At 40.7% G+C, this 27085-nt stretch overlaps 1 protein-coding gene across 4 annotated transcripts in view; it reads right to left on the reverse strand.

Moving 5' to 3' along the window:
- EEFSEC (eukaryotic elongation factor, selenocysteine-tRNA specific) overlaps nt 1–27085 on the reverse strand; it is a 470949-nt gene that overhangs the window by 306604 nt on the left and 137260 nt on the right. For all 4 annotated transcript variants that reach the window (XM_053670299.1, XM_037139648.2, XM_037139647.2 and 1 more), the window contains exon 2: nt 13146–13353. In XM_053670299.1, the coding sequence (XP_053526274.1) occupies nt 13146–13353 (208 nt within the window). The remainder of the gene's footprint in view (nt 1–13145; nt 13354–27085) is intronic.

Raw genomic sequence — 27085 nt, forward strand, 5'->3', positions numbered from 1 at the left:
GAAACATTTCAAACAAACAACCTAAGCCTACCCCTGCAAGAACTTGAGGAACAACAACAAAAACAGCCCAGAGCAAGCAGAAGGAAGGAAATAACCAAGATTAGAGAAGAACTAAAACACATACAGACTAAAAGCACAATTTTAAGGATCAATGAATCCAGGAGTTGGTTCTTTGAGAAGATAAACAGAATAGACAAGCCTTTAAGTAGGCTCATCAAGAAAAGAAGAGAGAGGACACAAATAAACACAATCAGAAATGAAACAGGAGAGATTACAACTGATACCACAGAAATAGAAGGTATTGTAAGAAATTACAATGAAGAACTGTATGCCAAGAAATTTGAAAACCATGGGGAAATGGACACATTTCTAGAAACATACCATCTTCCAAAACTCAGTGAAAAAGAAGCAGAAAATCTCAATACACCAATAACAACAAAAGAAATTGAAGCAGTAATCAAAAAACTCCCATCACTCAAAAGCCCCGGACCAGATGGTTTCACAGGAGAATTCTACAAAGCATTTAAGGAAGAGCTAACCCCTATTCTCCACAGACTATTCCAAAAAATCCAGAAGGATGGAAAACTCCCAAACTCTTTTATGAAACCAGCATCATCCTAATTCCAAAACCAGATAGAGATACAACAAAGAAAGAAAACTTCAGGCCAATGTTGCTGATGAACATAGGTGCTAAAATCCTCAACAAAATATTGGCAAATTGCATCCAACAATATATTAAAAAGATCATACACCATGAGCAAGTGGGATTCATCCCAAGGATGCAAGGATGGTTCAATATTCGCAAATCAGTAAATGTAATACATCACATAAACAAAAGCAAAGACAAAAATCACATGATCATATCAATAGACACACAAAAAGCTTTCAATAAGGTACAACATCCATCTATGATAAAAACACTCAGCAAAGTGGGAATACAGGGAGCATCTCTCAAAATAATAAAGGCCATATATGAGAGACCTACAGCCAACATCATACTCAATGGGAAAAAACTAAAAGCTTTTCCACTAAGATCAGGAGGAAGACAAGGATGTCCACTTTCACCACTTCTACTCAATGTAGTATTGGAAGTTTTAGCCACAGTGATCAGGCAAGAAAAGGAAATAAAAGGCATCCAAATAGGAAAGGAGGAAGCAAAACTGTCACTGTTTGCAGATGACATGATAGTGTACATAGAAAATCCTATAGACTCTACCCAAAAACTGCTCAAACTAATTAATGAGTTTGGTAAAACAGCTGGTTACAAAGTCAACATCCAGAAATCAAAGGCATTTTTGTATACCAACAGTGAATCAGCAGAAGCAGAAATAAAGAAAAAAATCCCATTTGATATAGCAAAAAGAAAAATAAAATATCTGGGAATAAACCTAACTAAGGAGGTAAAAAACCTGTATGCAGAAAACTGCACAGCCCTGAAGAACGAAATCAAGGAAGACAAAAAACAAATGGATACATATACCTTGTTCATGGAATGGAAGAATTAACATCATCGAAATGTCCATACTACCCAAAGCAATATACAGATTCAATGCAATACCTATTAAAGTACCAATGGCATATTTCACAGACATAGAACAAACAGTTCGAAAATTTATATGGAACCATAAACAAGCCCTAATAGCAGCTGCTCTTTTGAGAAAGAAGAACAAAGTAGGGGGGATCACAATACCTGATATCAAACTGTATTACAAAACCACTGTAATCAAAACAGCCTGGTACTGGCATAAAAACAGGCACATAGACCAATGGAAGAGAACAGAGAGCCCAGAAATCAACCCAACTCTCTACAGTCAATTAATATTCGACAAAGGGGGCAATGGTGTTGGGAGAAGTGGACAGCTACGTGCAAAAAAATGAAACTTGAGCACCAACTTACACCATACACCAAAATAAATTCAAGGTGGATAAAAGACTTAAATGTGAGTCGTGACACGATTAAAGTCCTAGAGGAGAACATTGGCAAGAAAAATCTCAGATATTTCACGCAGCAACTTCTTTACTGATATGTCCCATAGAGCAAGGAATGTAAAGGAAAGAATAAACAAATGGGATCTCATCAAAATAAAAAGCTTCTGCATGGCTAAAGAAAACAGTATTAAATTAGCAAGACAACCAACTGTATGGGAAAACATATTTGCCAATGATACCTCAGACAAAGGTTTAATCTCCAAAATATACAAAGAACTTACATGACTCCACTCTAAGAAGACATCTAACCCAATTAAAAAATGGGAAAAGGACTTGAACAAACACCTCTCCAAGGAGGACATACAGAACATTCAGAGACACATGAAGAGATGCTCAATATCGTTAGCTATCAGAGAGATGCAAATTAAAACCACAATGAGATACCACTTTACACCAGTCAGGATGGCTATCATAAACAAAGCAACAAACAACAAATGTTGGAGAGGTTGTGGGGAAAAGGGGTCCTTAGTTCACTGTTGGTGGGATTGCAGACTGGTACAACCATTATGGAAAACAGTGTGGAATTTTCTCAGAAAAATAAAAATCGACCTGCCTTTTGACCCAGCAATTCCACTGCTGGGATTAGATCCTAAGAATCCTAAAACATCAATTTCAAAGAACCTATGCACCACAATGTTCATAGCAGCACAATTTACAATAGCCAAGAGTTGGAAGCAACCTAGGTGCCCATCAGTAAATGAATGGATCCAAAAATTGTGGTACATAAACACAATGGAATCCTATGCCGCAGAGAGAAAGAAGGAGCTACTACCTTTTGCAACAACATGGATGGAACTGGAAAGCATTATGCTGAGTGAAATAGGCCAGGTGCTGAAAGACAAATACCATATGATCTCACCTTTACAAGGAAGCTAAACAACAAAACAAACAAGTAAGCAGGAAAAAAAAAACAAAAAACAAAGACACTGAAATAGAGAACAAGGGGATAGTGACCAGAGGGGAGAAGGAAGGGAAGTTAAGGGGAAAAAGGGGGAGGGATTTGGAGGAACAAATAGGAAGGACACAGGGACGAGAACTAAGGGAGGTGGAAATGGGAGGGAGGTGGGGAGCAAGGGGCAGGGGAGGCTGGGGTGGGAAAAATAGACAAAAAACTGTACTTGAAAAATAACTAAATAAAATTAATAAAAAAAAGAAGCATAAATGATAAGTACAAAATAGACAAGAGGATGTTATGAATAGTATGGGAAATGGAGAAGCCAAAGAAGTTTTATGTATGACCCATGGACATGAACTAAGGTGGGGGAATGATGGTGGGAGGGGGTTACAGGGTGGAGGGGAATAAAGAGGAAAGAAAAAATGGGTCAACTTTAATAGCATAATCAATAAAATATATTTAAAAAAATGTTTAAAGCCTAGAACACAGAACAGTATCAAAGTAATAATAACTACCTCAAACTATGGACATGTGGAAAAGACTGAAAAGAGTCCTTGAGGAAAACACTTTGATTTAATGCATTGAGAAGACTGTGGGTGGAATAGAAGATCTCCTATTTTGATTTCTTTTAACATTCATAAATGCTTATGCAAGAGTAATTTTAAGAGATTTTAAGAGTAATGCTTTCAGAGATCAACAAATCACACAGAAAAACAATCAGAGATTGACTACATAAAAAATTAGAAATTTCTGCATGTCAATTTCTACACTAAAATGGAAAGACACAGATAATAATAAAGACATTTGTAGCAAAAATGGTAGACAAAGGGTTAATTAAAAATACCTTTATTAATAGTAAAAACTCCTGAAAATAAAAAAGAAAGCATTAAGGAGGGATGCAAGATGGCAGAAGAGTAGTTGGAAGTTACACTCACCACCTTGCAGGACCAAACTGGAATTACAACTAAATTGTAGAACATTTAACCTGAACAACCAACTGCAGACTAGCTGAACAGACGTCATTTTTTTCTTTTTTAAGATTTTGTTTATTTATTTATTTTTAGAGAGGGGAAGAGAGAGGAAAGACAGGGACAGAAACTTCAGTGAGTGGTTGCCTCTCATGTGCCTCTACTAGGCACCTGGCCTGCAATCCAGGCATGTACCCCGACTGGGAATTGAACTGGTGACCCTTTGTTCACAGTCCAGAGCTCAACTTAGTGACCCATACCATCCATGGCTAAACAAAAGTCTTATAACCAAAGATTTACAGACTGACACTGGTTGGAAGGGTGGAAACACAAAAAGGGCTGGCCCTGCACACGTGTGATGGTTGACAATCCAGAGGGATATTTTAGCTACCAAGATCTCTCCTGAGCTCCATGACAGGCTCCCAAGCCAGGAGCACAAGAGTCCAGAAGAGAAGCTCACATAACATCTGGCTGTGAAAATTTGCTAATGTGCCCACCAGAGATTGGAGTAGGCTAGAAATAAAGGTGTCCTCTTAAAGGGCCGAGCACAAAATCTTATTCATGGACATTCATGCTGGGCTCCAAAAAAAGAAAAGGCTCTGGGGAGACAGCTGAGCAGACAGCTGCCAAGGTCCCTGTCCTGGGTCCCTCTCCCACACCGCCCACAGATGCAATCTTTCCTGGGTCAGGCACTCCTCTCCATACAATATCAGCCTAGGGGAATGTACTACCATCAAGCTCCTAACTCCCTGTCACACCACCCTGCAGAGCTCATGCTCTGTGCAGAAATCAGCTGCCTGTACCCATGACACAGACTTTCCTGAAGGCCCAGGCAGACTCACTGAGTTGTATGGCTCTGGGTGGGGACTGTTCTCCTGCCTAGAGCCATAGTTCAACATGCCTGAAGTGGAGCATTTTCCCCATGAGAGATACTTTCAACTCCCAGTGGCCATGTCCTTCCGAGCTGACCTGAGGTGCACACTTTCTTGGGGAAGCTCTCTGGGAAGTCCAGGCAGAATCAGAGAGACTAATATATGTAGCTCTGGGACAAGGACCATTTTTCTTTCATACATCCAATCAATGTCACCTTTTACATGGCCAAATTTTGGTCTGTTTAAGGATGATAAACACTGCCTCACACTGATGACTGCCTGAGCCTCTGCCTCACCACAAAGGTTCACAGGCACCCAAAGGTGGCAGCTGACCTTGGTGTACTCTGGGACTTTTGCTGAGTGGCTTCAGACATGGCACTGGCACTGAGTATAAATCTGTATCAGTCTGGTAAACACCATTTGCCAGTACCTGGTGACTCACTGAGAACCTACCTCACACAACCCATGAATTGCCAGATACTCTTTTGGTAACTGAGCCTAATAGGAAGCCAGAAGAAAGAGGAGAATCTCAGGGTGCTATGAGACTTGCTGAACTGCCCCCAGGCTTGGCACTGGTGGAAGCCTACCCTGATGGGCAGCTTGGCCACTCCCATGCACACCCAGACCTAGCAGAGGCAGCAACAAACTGTAAATCACTTTGTGACACCAAACATGTAATCCAGGGCCAGACAGAGGCAGCACCAGACATTGGCCTCCACCAGAGTCCTCCCAAGAAGCTCCAGCATGAACAAACCTTGTGGCAGGCTTCAGACCACATGATAGCACAACCCAAGCTCCACAAAGCAGCACACCAAAAGGAAGATCTTGGCAAGGACCTAATACAGTTGGGGCAAATTCCACTTTGTAAGGTCAGCCCCAGCACATTAGCTTGTAACACTGTGGTCTGCTTGATATTTATAGTCAGCCAGTCTGAGGGTCAATCTCTCCCATATATAGGACAAAAGCAATCATGACTCAATTAGAAAAGAGGGGATTACATAACCCACATGAGGAACATTCCTGGAACACGTGGGTCAGGTGATGAGGGAGACTGAGTCACTGAACCCCCCAAGACATCCACTACATAAGGCCCCTCTACCAAGACTGGGAGACACAGCAGATCTACCTAACACACAAAAACAAATACAGAGAGGCAGTCCAAAGGAGTACAAAACAGAACATGCAATAACAACAACAACAACAAAAGAACAGGTGCCCTGGCTGGCGTGGCTCAGTGTATTGAAGGTTGGCCTGCAAACCAAAGAGTTGCCAATCTGATTCTCAGTCAGGGCACATGCCTAGGTTGCAGGCCACATCCCCATTGTGGGCTGCACGAGAGGCAACCACACATGGATGTTTCTCTCTCTCTTTCCATTTCTCCTATCTCTAAAAATAAATAAATAAAATGTTTAATAAAAAAAAAGAACAGGTAAAATCCCGAGAAAAAAACTAAATGAAACGGAGGCAAGCAATCTACCAGAAACAGAGTTCAAAACAGTAAAAAAAACTAAGTGACAACTTCAACAAAAAAAAAGCAAGCATTAAAAAGGATATGGAAACCAACAACAAAAAACAACCTGCCAGAAATTAATAATACAATATCTGACATGAAGAATAACTAGGAAAAAATTAACAGCACATTAGATGACACAGAGGATCCAATTAATGATTTCAAAAACAAGGTAGAAAACACCTAACCAGAGCAGAAAAACAAAATTTTTAAATGAGGATAGTTTATAGGACCTTAGTGACACCATGAAGAGTAATAAAATCTTCATCATAGGGTTACCAGAAGCAGAAGAAAGAAGGTAAAGATTAAAAAATCTACTTGAAAAAATAATAACTGAAAACTTTCCTACCTGGTGAAGGAAAAGACACACAAGTCCAGAAAGCACAAAGGGTCCCAGACAATTGGAATCCAAAGAGGCCCACATCAAGACACATCAAAATTAAATGGCAAATGTTAAAGACCAAGAGCCAATCTTAAAAGCAACAAGAGAAAAGCTGTTAGTTACCTAGAAGGGTTAACAACAGAAGCATCTCAAGAGAGAAGGGTTGGCATGAAATACTCAAAGTGATGAAAAGCAAAGATCTAAAACCAACATAAGTCTACATAGAAAGGCTGTCTTTCTATGTAGAAAGATAAAAGAAGAAGAAATAAATGAAGAAGAAATAAAACGAAGCAGAAATAAAAAGCTTCCCCAAAACAACAAAAAACCCCTAAAGGAGTTGATTACTACCAGGCCAACATTACAATAAATGTTGAAGGGACTTAAATTTAAGTAGAAGAAAGAAAAAAAAAGGAACATAATTGTAAAAAAATGGTAATAAAAACATACCTATCAATAATAACTTTAAATGTAAATAGATTAAATGCTCAAATAAAAAAACACTGGTAGCTGAATAAATAAGAAAAACAAGACACATGTATATCCTTTCTGCGAGACACTCACCCCATAACAAAAGACACACACAGACTCTAAGTAAAGGATGGAAATATATATTTTATGTATATAGATCCAAAGAACCTTAAGGGTGGGAGGAGTAGTGTAGGGGAAAAATAGAAACAACTGTACTTGAACAAAAATAAAAATAATGTGAGGGAAAAAAAGTTAGGGAAGCAATTTTTATGAGAGAAAATATACCATAAAGTAATGGCTATAATAATAGACAAAAAAGGACATTACCTAATGATAAATAGAATAATCCAACAAAAAGATAAAACGCTTGTTAATATTTATGCATCCAACATAGAAGTACCTAAATATATAAAGCAAATACTGGTGGACAAAAAGGGAGATAGCAACAGTACTGCAGTCATAATAGGGAATTTTAATACTCTATTGACATTAATGAATAGATCTTCCAAACAGAATATAAACAAGGAAAAAGTAGCTTTAAATGACAATAAAAGTAAAGACACACACAAACACATAGAGGTTAAATAACATGTTAATAAACAATAAATAGGTTAACAATGAAAAATCAAAAGAGCAAGGAAAAATCAAAAGATAATTTGAGACAAATAAAAATGCAAACACAAAACAACCAAAAATGTGTTTGACAAAGCAAAAGCAGTCCTAAGAGAGAAATTCAGAGCAATTCAGGCCTACCTGAAGAAACAAGGGAAATCTCAAACAGACAATCTAAACTTACACCTAAAGGAACTAGAAAGAAGCAAACAATGCCCAAAGTGAGCAGAAGAAAGAAAATAATAAAGAGCAGGGCAGAAATAAAATGGACTCTAAAAAAAATACCACCCTGGTTGGTATGGCTCAGTTGGTTGGAACATCATCCCAAAGACAGAAAGGTCACAAGTTCAATTCTTGTTCAGGGCACATACCTAGGCTGTGGGTTCGATCCCCAGACAGGACATACATGAGAAGGCAACTGATCAATGTTTCATTCTCTCACATCAATGTCTGTCTGACCCTCTCTCTCTCTCAAAGATATGTAATATAATGTTCTCAGGTGAGGATTAAAGAAAAAAAACAAAGTTCAATAAAACCAAGAGGTTGTTTTTTAAAAAAGATAAACGAGATTGTTAAACCTTTAACCAGACTCATCACCAGACTTTTTTTCTTGATGACCCAAATAAGTAGAAACAAACAAACAAAAAAGAAACAATCAACACCACAGAAATAAAAAAGATTATAAGAAAATATTGTGAACAACTTATATGCCAACAAATGGACCATCTGGAAAAAATGGATAATTTTTTAAAACATACAATCTTCTAAGAATGAGTCAAGAAGAAAGACAAACTCTAGATAGACCAAATACTATCAATACAATTCAATCGGTAATCAAAAAACTTATATTAAAGACTTCTGGCGAAGATGGAGGTGTAGGTGAAAACACTGTATCTCCTCACACAACCAAACTTAAGAACAATAAAGATTTAGGAAAAAAACACAACCAGAACAAACAGAAAATTTAACTGTACTGAAGTCCGACAACAACAAACCATTCATCCATAACGGTAAGAGGGGCAGAATGAGTGGCTGGCAGAGGGGGGTCCCGACAGGAAGTGACAGTGGTTAGCAGAACTGGATGCAGGGAGGAAATGAGCAAATCCATTGAGGTGTGCAAGGCGGTTGGCTGACCACAGACATACATTCGTGTATGGACAAACCAGGCAAAAAAAAAAGGCAGTAAGACAGACCACGCAACCCAGGGCCACAGCACAGGGAAATAAAGCCTGAAGGCACCGACTGAAACAACTTTTGGGGGTTGAGATGCTGGAAGAGGCTCCCAGTCTCACAGGAAAGTTCGATGGAGAGACCCACAGGGTCATAGAACATACACAAGCCCACCCACCCGAGAACCAGCACCAGAAAGGCCCAATTTGCTTGGGGGAAGCAGCAGAGGGGACCAAAATCCAAGACAGAGCAGAACAAGCACCACTGCTCCCTCTCGGATCCCACCCCCACATACAACATTACAACCCAGCAATGTGGGTTGCCCCACCCTGGTGAACACCTAGGCTCTGCCCCTCATACCCAATAGGCATGACCTGACCAAAACATTATGGCTCAAACAGAAGAACAAATCAAAGCCACAGAGCCAATATTTCTAAGCAACCAAGAGATAGCCAACCTATCAGATGCATAGTTCAAAACACTGGTGATCAGGATGCTCACAGAACTGGTTGGTCACAAATTAGATGAACAAATGAAGGCTACACTAAGTGAAATGAAGCAAAACACACAGGGAACCAATAGTGAAAGAAAGGAAACTGGGACTCAAATCAATGAAGTGGACCAGAAGGAAGAAAGAAACATCCAACCAGAAAATAATGAAGAAACAAGAATTCAAAAAATGAGGAGAGGCTTAGGAACATCTAGGACATCTTTAAATGTTCCAACATCTTAATTATAGGGGTACCAGAAGGGGAAGAGGAACAGCAACAAGTGAAAAAGTTCTTTGAACAAATAATAAAGAACTTCCCCTATCTGGCAAAGGAAATAGACTTCCAGGAAATCCAGGAAGCTCAGAGTCCCAAAGAAGGTGGACCCAAGGAGGAACACACCAAGACACATCATAATTATATTAGCCAAGATTAAAATGAAGGACAAAATCCTAGAAGCAGCAAGAGATGAGGGGACAGTCACCTACAAAGGAGTTCCCATCAGACTGTCAGTGGATTTCTCAAAGACCTTACAGGCAAGAAGGGGCTGGAAAGAAGTATTCCAAGTCATGAAAGGCAACGACCTACATCCAACATTGCTCTATCCAGCAAAGCTTTCATTTAGAATGGAAGGGCACATAAAGTGCTTCTCAGATAAGGTCAAATTCGAGGAGTTCATCATCACCAAGTCCTTATTATATGAAATGTTAAAGGGACTCATCTAAGGAAAAGAAGATAAAAATATGAACAGTAAAAGAACAGCAAACTCACAGTTATTAAGAACCACACCTAAAACAAAAGCAAACTAAGAGGACAGCTAGAGAGCCATAGAAATGGAGATCACATGGAGGGTAACAAAAGGGGAGTGGGAGGAGAAGAAGAGGGGAGAAGGTATGGAGAATAAGTAGCATAGATGGTAGGTAGAAAATAGCGGGGAGGGCAAGAATAGTATGGAAAATGTAGAAGCTAAAGAACTTGTGACACATGGACATTAACTAAAGGGGAAGAATGCGGGGGGGTGCAGGGTGGAGGGGAATGAAGGGGGGAAATGGGACAACTGTAATGGCATAATCAATAAAATATATTTTTTAAAAAAGAAATTCTGACACATGCAACAACTGAATGGACCTTGAAATCATCATATTAAGTGACATAAACCATAAACATTAGGCCAAATATTATATTATTCCAATTATATAAGGAACCTAGAATAGGCAATTTTTTTATATACAGAAAACAGAATAAAGGTTATCAGAGGGTGGGGGAGAAAGGAGAGAAGTGCAGTTATTTTTTAATGCGTAAAGTTTATGTTGGGAATCCTGAAAAAAATTTCAGAACAGACTATAGTGATGGATACACAGCTTTGTAAATGTATTTGATGCCATTGAATTGTACATTTACAAACAGAAGAATAAATGTTATGCTACATATATTTTACTAAAATTTAAAAAGTGGAGCCAATACTATACATAATGAAAAGATAGGAATGAAATAAACCAAAATGTCAGCAGCGACTATTTTGAGAAAAATCTTTGGGTGGTCTCCTCTTTCTTTCAGTCACGTTCTCTATTTTCCAAATTTTCTTTCAGTTACTCTTTGGATAGGAAAATAAACCTGTTATGTCTTAACACTTTTTTAGGTTTTAATATATACATTGTTCACCAGCCCAAATTTTTCTCTTCCAGAAAGTTTCTTCACATTAGAACCAGAATTTACAAAGAATTTACTTAACAATGGACCATAAGAAAAGGAAATAGTCACTTAAAATGATTTAAAGAAGTTCATTGCTGCAGAGAGGTAAGAATTAATGTTTTCTTATGAGGGGGTCCACCTTACCCTGGCCACAGGCCCAGTGGGCCCACTAACTATAACCATCAAGGGCAGCAATTCCCTCCTTTATCTGAGTTTCTCTCCAGTCCTCTAGGCACTGATTAAGGAGAGAGGTTTCAAGTCTCCTCGGACAACTTGACATTCAACCAATAAATTAAAATACAATGGTAATTTAAACATGCAAGTGAGGATTTTCCTTAAATTTAACTAATTGAAATAATTAATATTGATTCACCCTTAAAAGTACCCTAAGCCCTTCCCAGAAGGTCCTGTTTATATGGCCAAAGATACTGACATTGTGCTGGGTTTTTATGCAAGAATCCAAAGGACCTTTCTCCCTTTATGACAAATAAATAAAACAGTGGGGAATCAAATAACTCACTAAAAAAAAGACGTAATTTTTACCTTCCTTTTTACAGTCTCATATCCACTTCCACTGGGAATAACAAACTCTGAATTCTTATGCAACACTTATCTAAATGTGTCGATTTTATCAGATTGATGAATTTCACTAACAAAAGGCAGCGCTAGAAAATCTCTTTTATGACATATTTGGCTCATTCATAGGAATGGAGCTTTAATTTAATCAACTTGAGACTTCTGAGGGAGAACTGCAGGTGTTGGATCTAAAAAATAAGTCATAAATGGGAAGGAATATTAATCTTTATGATGGGGAAACAAAAACACTCCCTACTTGCTTGCCCTCCACAGGCAGGAGAAGGAGAGGTGGAGTAGCAGGATATTGTTTCAGGCTGCATAGCCCAGTGGAAGCATTGCTGTCTCCTGGTGACCACTACTTAATATTGATCAAAAAGCACTGGCCCAGAATGGAAGACAGGAACTGGTAAAACAATGAGATCTGTCAACACTGTGTACTTAACAAGGACATTTTCTCATTTTCTCAACCACATCAGTATTAGTCATTCCCTTGGCCACCTAAGCAACCAGGTGCCTTCTGTCCCTTAGTCCCCACATCTCTCTCATCCCCACCCTACCTAGTAGCACTGTCACCTTCCTGCTCCCAAGGACTTCTCCTATCAGAATGTAATAATTGTGGGCAAAGCCAATAGCCTGACAAGGCCTTCTGAATCTCCCTAGATCACCCTTCTCTCCTTCTACTACCTGAACTCTGAGCCAAACTTCTCTTCCTGGAAAAACCACCATAACCTCTTCCTATCTGTCTCCCTACTGCCTCCATATCCTCCTTGCCATGCCATCCTCCCACCTGCAGCCAGTCATCTCTAGATGGGAAGGAAACCTCTTTCAGTCAGTCACATGAACAAAATTCTTTAACTCAATTTCTACAAGATGAAAGTGTAAATTCCTTAGCATGGAATACTACAAAGGTCCTTTTGTAATCTGACCTCTCATAGTCTCTCCTCAGTAGTAATGTCCATCGGTCCATTCATCTGTCTATCCATCCAACTTTATAAGTCTCTATAACAGAAACATCCAGCTACCCACCAGAACTCATATCTCCTTTTGATGACCCAACTGTAGAAAAACAGTGAAGGGACACATTCCCTAGCTTAATTAAGCAGGTAAAACACAGCCCTCACCAACAGAATCTCAGGGGTAGGGTATACCCCTTCCAGGACCAGGCCCTACACACTGGACCTTCCTGTAAACATGAAGACAGCAGTGCCTGTGCCTGTGCCCACTTTGCACAAACAAGGATGCACCCCACAGTGGAGGGCCAGCAAGATGGAGATAACCTGGGTTTCTGAACACTGTGCAGAGCAGAACCACCCACTGCTCTCATTAGGAAATTACCTATAAAATCAGCTTCTTGCTTCTTTATGCCTCTAGACTGTTTGGTCTCTTCCAACAACACCTTAACCTTTACCCTTCATGCAAGCAAGGGCCAGGTATGATCCTACGTACTAGGGCAACTGCCTGCCCAACTGTGTACTCTGAAGCCTGCTTGTGTATGTAAACCTTCCACTCATTGGCAAACCTACTTGGTGTTCTCTAGGGTCTTCTGCATTTTCTTGGTCATTTTATCTATTGCTGCCTGTCTCTTCCCTTCAGCCAAGAGGTCCACCTTGTTCAGCACCACGATCAGCTTCTGGCAGGTGATCTGCCCAATCACAAGGCATTCTGCTGACTGGGTCTGCATCCCCTTGGTCACATCAATGACCAGCATCATTAGATCAATGATTTGGGCCCCTGGAAGAAGAGAAAACAAGGTTAAAAATGGAAAAGGGAGAGGTTAGCTCAAAAAGCTGCCTGATGCCCTGGGTCAGGCAAAATCAGCCCAATGAAAGTATTAAAAGGGGTCAGAGTGGGAAATGAGCAATTACCTTCTAGCACCAGGCCACAGGTGACATGCTTTGACCTACATGATTTGACTGAATCCTCATAACCACCATAGAAGGCAGGCATATTATACCATTTAGAGATGAGAAAACTGAGGCCTACAAAAGAGAACTTGCCCAGGCCACACAGCCAGCCTGCAGCAGGGCTGGGTGACTCCAAAATCTATGCCTTTCTATTGCACAATCTTACCATTTTATTCCATCCTACACAGGCAAAAACCAGCAAAAAAAAAAATCTCAGTGTTAGAAGACAAATGCTTATGGACTTGCCCTTGCCAAGACAGAGAAAAGAAGGACTAAAAAAGTGAAGGAGGAGTTGGAGCAGCAGGGGATATATTCTCAATGGCTCCTGCATCTTTTCCTCACAGTGCTTGGGGTTTCATTGTGATCATCTCATGCTTGGCTAGACTATATCTGCTCACTTCTTCATTTTTCTGTCCTTTCTGTTCTAGCTGGGGTGGGGAGGTTTCTGTTCTTCCTAGGGAGAGCAGAGTAGGAGCACACAAAGTTCAGCTATATTAACAGAGCATCCTACATGTATGTGCATGTATGTGTGTGCATGCATGTGTGTGTGCACATGCATGCCAGACTGTAAACATGGCCTGAATACACAACCACACCTGAGCTGAACAGCAGTGGATGGACAAATTACAGAGAAGTCAATGAAGGGAAACTGCCGTTAAGTTCTACGTAAGGAAAACTAACATTAGCCAGTGAAGTAACTGTGTTCTTTTAAATGGGACTAGGAATAGCTTCAATAAAAAAGGTATTATTTTGTGGATGCAAGAATATGCAAACATTTTCTCTTTGCCCCATTAGGGGTTTTCAGGACCAAATTACTGTCATGGTGAGGCAAAGGAAGATTCTTCTGTGGGTGGCTTTATGATAGAACCCTACTGCTGGGAAAGGGAAGGCAAAGAGGAAGGGCAGTGTTTTTTGTTGGCACACTTACTGGCACACTAGTCAGCCACACAGTTTTTTCTAAAGCCTAGTATTTGAGTTGAAAGTGAGACTCAGAGTCATGGTGTCATTTGCTCTAGATTACTCAGCCAACTGAAACCAAAGGCCACCAGAAACCAAAGTGCCTGACTCCACTGAGGATGTATTCTTTCCTGGCCACCACTGGCCTGCACAACTCCTCTGGTTGCCCCCAGGAAAAACAATGTGTCTCTGACTCTAAGTATCCCAACACTTCTCCCTCCCCTAAACTCCGTCCTCCACAGCTCCCTTTCCTACCTTACCATATCAGCTGGGAACACAAGTAGAAGTGTAATACAAAGGGACCTGGAGGGACAGGCCAGGTGCTCAGAGCAGCCTGCCTTGGCATCTCCCTTGTCAAGTCACCAGGTAGTAGGGCCCAGGTCTCTACTACAGCCAAACAGAGGAGGACATTGGTTCTATTATCTACCATGAATGGACAAACTGTGTACAACAGACTCACCTTTTTAAACAATTTAGGCCTATAAAACCTCATCTGAAAGATTCTCTCATATTTCTACTGAATCACCAACTCAGCCCTGGAAACCATTTCTGTTCCAGCTCTAGTCCCCATGGCCCATGTCAGACCCAGGTCAGCTGACATGGGTCCCAAATGGGTCCCTTTGCCTCAACTTGTCCCTCTGAAACCCATTCTCCAAACAACCTCCCAAAAGGAACTTTCCAAATATGCATAATTAATTTGTATACTATTGGAAGGGTAGGGAAGGGTTAAGTTAGAACAACCTCTGTTTAAGGAAGGTCAATTTGGAAACAACTATCAAAGGTATGTAATCTTTGACACAATCAAGCCTGCATACATGTGAAATGTCCCTGTAGCATGCTTGTTGTAGCTAAAGTTGAAAACCATGGAATGTCCATCAGCAGAGGACAGGATTAAAATAATGCTACACCCATGAGACTGAATACTATACATCCATTAATAACGATGAAGAATCACTTTGTATAGTACTCTGGGATGATATCCAGAGTGAAGAAAAGGAGCAGAACAATGTTATATTAAAAGGAGGAAAAGGGTGTGTGTGTGTTATTTGCTTCTATATGCATAAAATATCTCTGAAGGAATGCAAATGAAACAATTAACTTTTGGTTGTCTACTGGGGAGAAAGTTAGGTGACAGACAGTGGATGGGGCAGAAAGAAAATCCTGACTGTAGATACTTATGTATCTTTTCATTTAAAACAGGAGTGTATACTATCCATTCAGAAATCTACAAAATTATGTTAAGTATATAAGTAAATAGTCAAATAAAACATTGATCTGTGTTATTCTGTGGCTAAGAGCTCCCACTGTCCTATGATTAAAAACAATCTCTGTGGTGTGGCTTTGGGAGTCCCCTTTTACTTCACAGTCCTGGAATGCTCCCCTGTGTTGAGCATAACAATGTACCTCAGAGAGCCCTTCTCTGTGCTCCTTGCTCTGCCCTGGAGTGTTTCCACACATAGACACACACACTGGCCCGAACCCCTCCCACCACAAGCCTCTCCACAGGTTTGCCAGCCACAAGCAAACCTGTCACCACCAGTCACAGGGCTATGTGGCCAGGTTTTGAGGCGGTAAGAGGTTTTAAGACAGCAGACTTTGAATCAGCAGGTTTTGGTGAATAGTGAGAAGGAGCTCCCTGGATTCTCAGCCTGTGTGCCATTGGCAGCAAAGATTTCACAGAAGAATGGCCCCAAAGCCTGGCCCAGTGGCCCCCAACTCTGATGGGCAAAGCTGCACTCCCAGAGCCAAGACTACCTATTCTATCCCATGTGTGACTTAAGAACATTGTTTCAAGAGTAATTCCAACTACTGGGCTTCCTCAGAAACCTAAATGCTATCCCTTACCTCACTCAAATTATTACTGACCCACTTTACAGGTGAGAAATTTGGGCTTAGAGAAGTTAGGTGACTGCCCTAGGTTCTTCAGCAAATAGCGGGGAGAGAAAAGATCTGAACTCTTGTTCATCCTCTTACTCACATGCCATATACTACTTATCCTTGCTAATGGGGACCAGCCCCTTTCCAGCCTCCATGTTATACTGAGAATCAAGACACAACCCATGCTAATTTACACCTCTTCCCTGCCTTGCTTTTTGCTCCTGCTCGTTTCTGCCCATACCTCACTTGCCCTGATCCTTCCTCTCCTCCCCTCTCCATCCCGACCCCACCCACTCCATACCAAGAACTCACAGACCAAAGCCCAGGGTTTCAATCTGTATTTCCAGCAACGAGTATAAGACATGGCTTGGGTACAGCTTAATCAATCTTTGTTGGACTAATTCAGCAAACGACAGTTCCCCCTTATGTCTTCCACTTTCTTTACAGAAAATCTGCTCCTTCTCTCTGAGATTCAATTTCTTATTGGTGTGTAAAACTATCAAGGAGTGCCCTGTCTTGGCCCAGTGGCTAGAAGGGAAGGATAATATATTCCAAGTATTTAGTCCATCTCCCATCTGATGCCTGCTGGGATCCTGAGGATGGGAAATGAACGTGAACTGACAAACCCAGAAAGATAAGTACATACAAGACCCAAACCCTCCAAAGTCCATGGGGATATCCTCTTCGGCCTCATTCTAACATCTACAAGCCGCCTTTGTTGCAGGGAGAACACAGCTGTGATCCAAAAGGCCAGCCTCTGGAGTAGACTTTAGCAGTGCAGCCAATATCAGAGATTTCCAAGGAGATCAGAGGTCATAGTGAGTTGACTGACCTTTCTGAGAACCAGGGTACCACTGGAAACTGAGGTCAGCATCAGGCAACTGCCTACTGCCTAGAAGTAACTCTCAGTTACTCCATTTCTTCATCAAACTTTTGATCAGATGACAGGGAGTAACATAACTGTCCCACCTTGTCTTTTTCAAAATCCCTAGTATTAAATGTAGGTAGCATGGCCGAGAGGTCAAAATCCCTAGTATTGCTGCAATGAATCAGTGTTCTTCCCAATTCCCATGAACCAGGAGTAAGAAATGGTTCTGAGACCAGAGAGACAGAGTTAGAGAGTAGATGGGAAACACTAGTCAAAAACTTACAGACTGCTTAGAGAGGCTTTCAAGATGGCGATGGACTAGGACGCAGTGGATACCAGTTCCTAGTACAAAAGGGAGAGAAACCTGTCTGATCGGAGAAGGTGAAACCAGCAAGCCAGCAGTTGCCAAGCATATATGAAAATAAGAGACCAGAAACCTCATCGATCACGGAGGAACAAGACGGTAGGGAGACAGCAGCAGTACAGTAGTCTCTGGGACGGAGCAAAGAGAAACAGCCAGTGCAAGGTAGGGGAACCAGCGCCCAGTGGCGAGAGCCCAACGGCGCATGGGACAGCCTTCAGCACCCAGACGGCTCCCTCCCTAGGATTTCTGGGCCAGGGACCTGCCAAGTGGCCCAACCAGAGGGGAGCAGAGGTGATTTCAGCCTGTGCATAGTTCGGAGGTCCTGTACCTGGTGGGAACTGTGTCTGGGAGAGTGCCTAACAGTGCCTGGGACAGCTTTCAGCGCCCAGACGGCTCCCTCCCTGGGATTTTTCCGCCAGGCAGGCCAAGTGGCCCAGGCAAAGAGGTGTGGAAGAAATTTCAGCCTGCGTACAATTTGGGGACTGACACGCAGTGTATCTGGGCAAGTGCCTGAGGGTGCCTAGGCCAACATTCAGCACCCGGAAAGTTCCCTCCCTAGGATTTTTGGGCCTGGACCTCCCAAGAGACCCAAACAGAGGGGAGCAGAGGAGATTTCAGCCTGCACACAGTTCTGGGTACAGCGCCCTGCGTGGTGCTGCTCCATCACTAGGTTTTTTTGGCAGAGGTTGGCCAGGGGACCCAGACAAACACAGGAGCAGAAGGGATACACACCACGCAGCGTGCTATGACATGCACACAGAGTTTCTAGGTCGGCGCCCAGTCCTCAGATCGGCTCCCGGCTTCCAGTCCAGCCCCCTTCAGACTATCGGGAAGCCCCTGGCATTGAGGGGTCCTGGAAAAAGAGCTGAGACCTCAACCCCCTCCCTTTCTGGCCAAGCAAGGTGGGGTGCAAGGAGAGACTTGTTTGATAGAGTTTGCGGAGAGGGTGCGGAGGACAAAGGGCCCCAACCAAGGACTCTGTGGTTGCCAGCCCAGGAGAACTGAGAGGTACAGCCTGGGGCTCTGAATCCAATAGACACAACAGCCTGGTCTGCTTCACACCCAGCTTGGCAGCGAACCCAAGATTGGGCAGAGGGCCTGGAGCTTCCCAACAGAACGGGGGCAGGTCTGTGCTCAATCTTGAGGGAACCAGGCAACTAGGCCGGTGCAGGTGCCCGCAAACACAGCAAACCAGCCCAGGGCGGTAACCCCTAGGAGGGGAGCGCTGTGAGGAAGTCCTAGTTCCCCATTGTAGGGAGCTGGGGAGAAGCCAAGTGTCTGGATCCTGAGAGGGGCTGGCTGAAAAAAATAACAACAATCGACCCTCAGCCAACTGCAACCAGAAAAACCAGTTCAGCTAGTTTGAAGCCAACAAGTGACATTTCCTTTTCTGATGTTGTATTTGGGGGATTATTTTTGTTTGTGTGTTTTTTGTTTCTTGTTTTTTTTACCTTATTTTATTTTTATTCTTTCTTTCTTTTTTTTTTTTTTACTTTTCTTCCTTCTCCATTCCTTTTCTTTATCTTTTTGCTTTTTAAAGTAATCTGTTACTTCTTTTAAATTTTATTACTGTTTCATCTTTCCATACTTTTGTCCTCTTTTCCCGGATTTTCTGTCTTATTTCTTTTTCTTTTCTTTCTAAACTAATTGCTCTTTCTTCCATTCCCATACCATTTTTTCTTTCTTCCTTTTATTTCTTTCCTTTTCATTTCTTTCTTTTACCCACATGAGTCATAATCAACATGGAAATATGAAAAGACCACAGCTGGACCCATAGAAGAGGCCTCCCAATAGTAGAGTCAGAGAGACAAATTGCACATTGCTGTAGGAGAGAAGCGAAAAGTTGCTGAATATTTGAGTAGGTGGAGGCAAAGAATGACAGGATAACCAAAAGAGACTGCACCACTGAAATTCACAGGGATTCCACCAAAAAAGTACACACCATAAACCCAGGGTGTCAAAACAGATGAATCTAAGAAGCTGAGGCTAACAAGAAGAGTTTCACAAACAATGGGAAGACAAAGAAACAATCCCCACATGAAAGGAAAGGAGGAACCCTCAGAAAGAATATTAGATGAAATAGAGGCAAGTCAACTATCAGATAGTGAATTCAAAGCACTGGTTATCAGGAAGTTCAAAGAGCTCACAATCAGCTCCCAGAAACTACAGGGGAGCTATAATGATCTCACCTCGAACTATATCAACAGGAAAAAGGAAATGGAAATTATTAGCAAGGGCCAAGAGGAAATGAAGAATACAATTTCTGAATTAAAAAACACAGTAGAAAGCATTAAAAATAGGGTAGATGAAACAGAAGATCAGATTAGTGAATTGGAGGACAAAGTAGAAAGCATCTTACAGAAAGAACAGAAAAGGGAAAAGAGGCTCAGAAAAAATGAAGAGGGATTAAGAGAAATGCAAGACAATATGAAACGTAATAATATCCGAATATTAGGAATACCAGAGGGAGAACAAGGGATAGAAAACATATTTGAAAGAGTAATGAGAGAAAATTTCCCTAATCTGATAAAAGAAAAAGTCACACAAATCCAGGAATCACACAGAGTCCCACCCAAGAGGAACCCAAGGAGGCCCACTTCAAGACACATCATCATCAAAATGGCAAAATTCCAAGACAAAGAGAGAATCTTAAAGGCAGCAAGAGAGAAAAAAGAAGTAACATACAAGGGAGCCCCAATAAGGTTAGTCACTGACTTCTCAATAAAAACACTCCAAGCAAGAAGAGAGTGGCAAGAAATATTCCAAGTAATGGGAAACAGAGGCCTACAACCAAGGCCACTTTACCCAGCAAGGCTCTCAATCAAGATAGAAGGCCAAATAAAGAGCTTCCAAGACAAAAGAAGTCTAAAAGAATTTGCTGCCACCAAGGCAGCTCTACAAGAAATACTAAAAGGTCTGCTTTAAGGAAAGAAAGGAAAAGAGACGGACAGAGAGGAACACAGGTACAAAAATGGCAATGAATAAGTACCTATCAATAACCTTAAATGTAAATGGATTAAATGCTCCAATCAAAAGACACAGAATAGCTGCATGGGTAAGAAAGCATGACCCACACCTATGCTGCCTACAAGAGACCCACCTCAGGACAAAAGACCATCACAGACTAAAAGTGAAAGGCTGGAAACAAGTTTTCCAAGCAAATGAACAAGAAAAAAAAAGCTGGGGTAGCAATTCTCATATCAGACGAAATAGACTTCAAAAAAAAGGCTATAAAGAGAGACCCAGACGATCACTTCATTATACTCAAGGGAAGAATCCACCAAGAAGATATTAACATTGTAAACATATATGCACCAAACATAGGGGCACCCAAATATATCAAGAAAATCTTAGAGGACTTCAAGAAAGATATTGACAGCAACACAATTATAGTAGGGGATTTGAACACCCCACTATCAAAAATGGACAGATCTTCCAAACAAATTATCAACAAACACATTGCGGCATTAAACAACACCCTAGATGAAATGGATCTAAGTGATATATACAGAGCTCTTCACCCCAAAGAAGCTAAATACACATCCTTTTCAAATGCACATGGAACATTCTCAAAGATAGACCACATGATAGGACACAAAACAAGCCTCAACAAATTCAGGAATATAAAATCATACCACACATTTTCTCTGACCACAAGGGACTGAAACTGGAAACCAACCCCAAAGGAAAAAACCCAAAGCAACCAAAATGATGGAGACTGAATGGTAAGCTATTAAACAAAGAATGGGTCAAGAATGAAATTAGGGAAGAAATCAAAAAGTTTCTGGAAACAAATGAAAACAATCTCACAACAACCCAAAACTTATGGGACACAGCCAAGGCAGTCCTGAGAGGGAAGTTTATAGCAATACAGGCCTACCTAAAGAAGATAGAAACATTTCAAACAAACAACCTTATTCTATGCCTGCAAGAACTCGAGGAACAACAACAAAAACAGCCCAAAGCAAGCAGAAGGAAGGAAATAACCTAGATCAGAGCAGAACTAAATGACATAGAGGCTAAAAGCACAATTCTAAGGATCAATGAATCCAGGAGTTGGTTCTTTGAGAAGATAAACAAAATAGACAAGCCTTTAAGTGGGCTCATCAAGAAAAGAAGAGAATGAACACAAATAAACACAATCAGAAATGAAAGAGGAGAGATTACAACTGATACCACAGAAATAGAAAGGATTGTAAGAAATTACTATGAAGAACCGTATGCCAAGAAATTTGAGAACCTAGGGGAAATGGACACATTTCTAGAAAATATAATCTCCCAAAACTCAATGAAAAAGAAGTAGAAAACCCGAATAGACCAATAACAGCAAAAGAAATTGAGGCAGTAATCAAAAACTCCCATCACACAAAAGCCCCGGACCAGATGGTTTCACAGGAGAATTCTATAAAGTATTTAAGGAAGAGCTAACCCCCATTCTTCACAGACTATTCCAAAAAATCCAAAGGATGGAAAACTCCCAAACTCCTTTTATGAAGCCAGCATCATCCTAATTCCAAAACCAGATAGAGATACAACAAAGAAAGAAAACTTCAGGCCAATATCACTGATCAACATAGATGCTTAAAATCCTCAACAAAATATTGGCAAATCGCATCCAACAATATATCAAAAAGATCATACACCATGACCAATTGGGATTCATCCCAAGGATGCAAGGATGGTTCAACATTCACAAATCAGTAAATGTAATTCATCACATAAACAAAAGCAAAGACAAAAACCACATGATCATATCAATAGACACAGAAAAAGCTTTCAATAAGGTACAACACCCATTTATGATAAAAATACTCAGCAAAGTGGAAATAGAGGGAGCATTCCTCAAAATAATAAAGGCCATTTATGAGAGACCTGCAGCCAATATCATACTCAATGGGCAAAAACTAAAAGCTTTTCCACTAAGATCAGGAACAAGACAAGGATGTCCACTTTCACCACTTCTATTCAATATAGTATTAGAAGTTTTGGCGACAGCAATCAGGCAGGAAAAGGAAATAAAAGGCATCCAAATAGGAAAGGAGGAAGCAAAACTGTCACTGTTTGCAGATGACATGATAGTGTACATGGAAAATCGTATTGACTCTACCAAAAAACTGCTCAAACTAATTAATGAATTTGGCAAAACAGCAGGATACAAAGTCAATATCCAGAAATCAAAGGCATTGTTGTATACTAACAATAAATCAGCAGAAGCAGAAATCAAGGAAAAAATCCCATTCGATATAGCAAGAAGAAAAATAAAATATCTGGAACTAAACTTAACCAAGGAGGTGAAAGACCTGTATGCAGAAAACTACACAGCACTGAAGAAAGAAATCAGGGAAGACACAAACAAATGGAAACATATACCTTGTTCATGGATTGGAAGAATTAACATCATCAAAATGTCCATACTACCCAAAGCAATATATAGATTCAATGCAATACCTATTAAAGTACCAATGGCATATTTCACAGACAAGAGACCCACCTCAGGACAAAAATTTATATGGAATCATAAACGAGCCCAAACAGCAGCTGCTCTTTTGAGAAAGAAGAACAAAGTAGGAGGGATCACAATACCTGATATCAAACTGTATTACAAAGCCACTGTAATCAAAACAGCCTGGTACTGGCATAAACACAGGCACATAGACCAATGGAACAGAGAGCCCAGAAATCAACCCAACTCTCTACAGTCAATTAATATTTGACAAAGGGGGCAGTAACATAAAATGGAGTAAACATAGCCTCTTCAACAAATGGTGTTGGGAGAACTGGACAGCTACGTGCAAAAAAATGAAACTTGAGCACCAACTTACACCATACACAAAAATAAATTCAAGGTGGATAAAAGACTTAAATATAAGCTGTGACACCATTAAAGTCCTAGAGGAGAACATTGGCAAGAAAATCTCAGATATTCCACACAGCAACATTTTTAATGATATGTTAAAATGATTCCTAGAGCAAGGAATATAAAGGAAAGAATAAACAAATGGGACCTCACCAAAATAAAAAACTTCTGCATGGCTAAAGAAAACAGTATTAAATTAAAAAGACAACCAACTGTATGGGAAAACTTATTTGCCAATGATACCTCAGACAAAGGTTTAATCTCCAAAATATACAAAGAACTTACATGACTCCACTCTAAGAAGACATCTAACCCAATTAAAAAATGGGAAAAGGACTTGAACAGACACTTCTCCAAAGAGGACATACAGAATATCCAGAGACACATGAAGAGATGCTCAATATCGTTAGCTATCAGAGAGATGCAAATTAAAACCACAATGAGATACCACTTTACACCAGTCAGGATGGCTATCATAAACAAAGCAACAAACAACAAATGTTGGAGAGGTTGTGGGGAAAAGGGGTCCTTAGTTCACTGTTGGTGGGATTGCAGACTGGTACAACCATTATGGAAAACAGTGTGGAATTTTCTCAGAAAAATAAAAATCGACCTGCCTTTTGACCCAGCAATTCCACTGCTGGGATTAGATCCTAAGAATCCTAAAACATCAATTTCAAAGAACCTATGCACCACAATGTTCATAGCAGCACAATTTACAATAGCCAAGAGTTGGAAGCAACCTAGGTGCCCATCAGTAAATGAATGGATCCAAAAATTGTGGTATATATACACAATGGAATTCTATGCCGCAGAGAGAAAGAAGGAGCTACTATCCTTTGCAACAACATGGATGGAACTGGAAAGCATTATGCTGAGTAAAATAGGCCAGGCATTGAAAGACAAATACCATATGATCTCACCTTTAACAGGAAGCTAAACAACAAAACAAACAAGCAAACAGAATAAAAACAAAGACACTGAAATAGAGAACAAGTGGGCAGTGACCAGAGAGGAGAGGGAAGGGAATTTAAGGGGAAAAATGGGGAGGGATTTTGAGGAACAAGTATGAAGGACACAGGGATGAGGCCTGGGGGGTGGGGGTGAGAGGGAGGTGGGGAGACGGGGCGGGGGGGCTGGGATGGGAAAAATAGACAAAAAACTGTACTTGAAAAATAACTAAATAAAAATTTAAAAAAAAACTTACAGTGTACAAATGACCCTCTATATTTCTCAATCTATGAGAGCTTTTCATCTGGTTATACTGACTACAGAATCCTTTAAAGCAGCAGTTTTCAACCTTTTTCATCTCATGGCACACATAAACTAATTACTAAAATTCTGCAGCACACTAAAAATGTATTTTCTGCTGATGACAAAAAGAAGTATAATTTTGATTCATTCACATTGGATAGCTATTGTGTTGGCTATTGTTATTTTACTCTTTATTGGACAATCTAAGGGAAAAGAGGCCAGTGCTCCTGACTAAATAGTCAGATAGTGGATATTTTCAAAATTCTTGTGGCACACTGGTTGAAAATCACTGCTTTAAAATTTTGCAGAATAATTATAACAGGGTTAAAGTTTCTCAGTCTCTAAAAATTTCCAATTACATAAATTATATATTTTAATGTCAAACATAAAAATAAAGAAAAACTTACAAAGGTCAGCATTGAACAAAATACAAGTTTTCTGTGAGATGTAATTTTACTTCTGGGACTGAAAGAAACAAAAAGTGTTCAGAAAAAAATGTTTGGCTAGAGAAGTAGAATATAAATTTTAAACATATTTTAGCAACTGCAAAATCAGAAAGTTAATCAAAATTTGATTTTTAAGCAAAAGTATCTGAAAACCAAAAAATCATATTAAATTTAAAATAAGAAAAAATGCATATCAACTGATGACTTTAAATATTCAATAAATTATGTAAATGCATTGTTATCAATAACAAAAAACTGCAGTGGCAATTTATATCATATTACAACCGCTTGCTGTATGCAACAAATCTCCATGTGTCTCACCTTCCTCATCTATATAAGGAGGACAGTGATAGGCCAAGTCACTGGACTGCTGTGAAGATTAAATGAGATAACACATGAAGAAGTTTAAAACAGCACCTAGGACACAGGAAATCCTCAACAACATTAGCTAATATCATTGTTTTTCCTTCTACAACTACTACTGTGGTGTGCACAGTGGTATTCTATGCACTTTCACCTCATTTAAACTGCGTCTCAACTCTGCAACGTGAATACCACAGACAAAAAAACAAAGTCTTGGAGAGGTGAAGTAACCAAGTCGAGGTCAAGAAACAAGAACTCAGTCAGAGGGATGTGAACCTAGGACACCTTGTTTCTACCATAGCACCTTGCATCTTGTGTCCAGAATGAAAAACTTGCTGTGTACATGGACAGGGGCATGTATGCCAGCCCCAGTGCATGCTGCAGAACAACAGAGCAGGTGTCAGGGGTCCTCTTCAGAGTGCAGCTCCTCAGAGCTCAGTAGAAGGAAGTACTGCAGCTTTATAATCCCAGGTGCTCATTACTGCTGCTACCTCTATTCATTTATTCAATGTATTGCTTATCTCCTCATTTTATGGGCAAGAAAACTAAGGCTCAAGCAGATTAAATAATTTGCCCCGAGCCATCCAGCTTTGGTGAGAACCCAGTATTGGTCAGATTCCAACAGGATCAGTGATCCCAGACCTGACTCTTTGCTAGGAGATATCAAGACTTCCATCACACTGGGGCCATTCTGTTCCCTTAAGGAGAATCCATTCAGGTGTGTATCAATTTTATGCATTTTAGCTATCCTCCCTCTGATACTTTTCTCAAAGTAGGGTGACCTTGGAGTTTCCCTATCGAATGGTTTAGGAGAAGGTGTACCAGTGCACCAGGGATGTCTGTCCTACCCTCCTCAACACAGAATAAAAGGATCTGGCAAAGAGTCATTTTCTTCTAGTCAGGGACCCAAGGGCCAGGTGGGAAGAAGAGGAAGATTACAGTTTGGGGGCTCTGGCTGGGCATCCAAATCATAGCCCTACTAGAGGTTGGATTTCCTCTTTTCTAAACCAGAGTCTAAATGAAGGTGCTCACTGCAAAAGTTTTAGGGAGAATCAAGGGGCAGGGCCTGCTGAGCCCTTAGCAAGTAGGAGCTGCATTGATGGCTGTTGGTGCCAAGCCAAGCTCTCAGCTCTGGCTCAGCCTCAGCATTCAGGGTCCAGCTGTTCCCACTAACCCATATGGCCCCCTAAGCAAAAACATATAAATAAAAAACTAAGGCTACTGACAGACTGAGGGGTAGTGGAGGAGGAACAGCAAGGGAATGGGGAAGCTCCGGGACCCTTCCTGCCATAGGCAGTGTGTCTGACTTGCAAACAATGCCTGATAGCCCTTCTCCTCATCCCTGCTCCTCCCTCACCTGATGTCAAACATTCACTCTGTCTTACCCTATTACACAATCACCAGGGTCACATCATGTACTGTGAGATGTGAGATGACTTCAGCAATCCAGAGGCCCTGGCCAAGCCCAAACCCCCCTCAACTGAGGTGCCAGGAGGCCAGGGGAGGTCCAGGTAACTGGAGGAGGCTAACAGTGGGATCTTGACACTTGTTCTTATCAAACAGTAATTTTCA

This window comes from Artibeus jamaicensis, unplaced genomic scaffold, assembly GCF_021234435.1.
Source record: "Artibeus jamaicensis isolate MK-2021 breed Jamaican fruit bat unplaced genomic scaffold, CSHL_Jam_final contig_558, whole genome shotgun sequence".
NCBI classification, from domain to species: domain Eukaryota; kingdom Metazoa; phylum Chordata; class Mammalia; order Chiroptera; family Phyllostomidae; genus Artibeus; species Artibeus jamaicensis.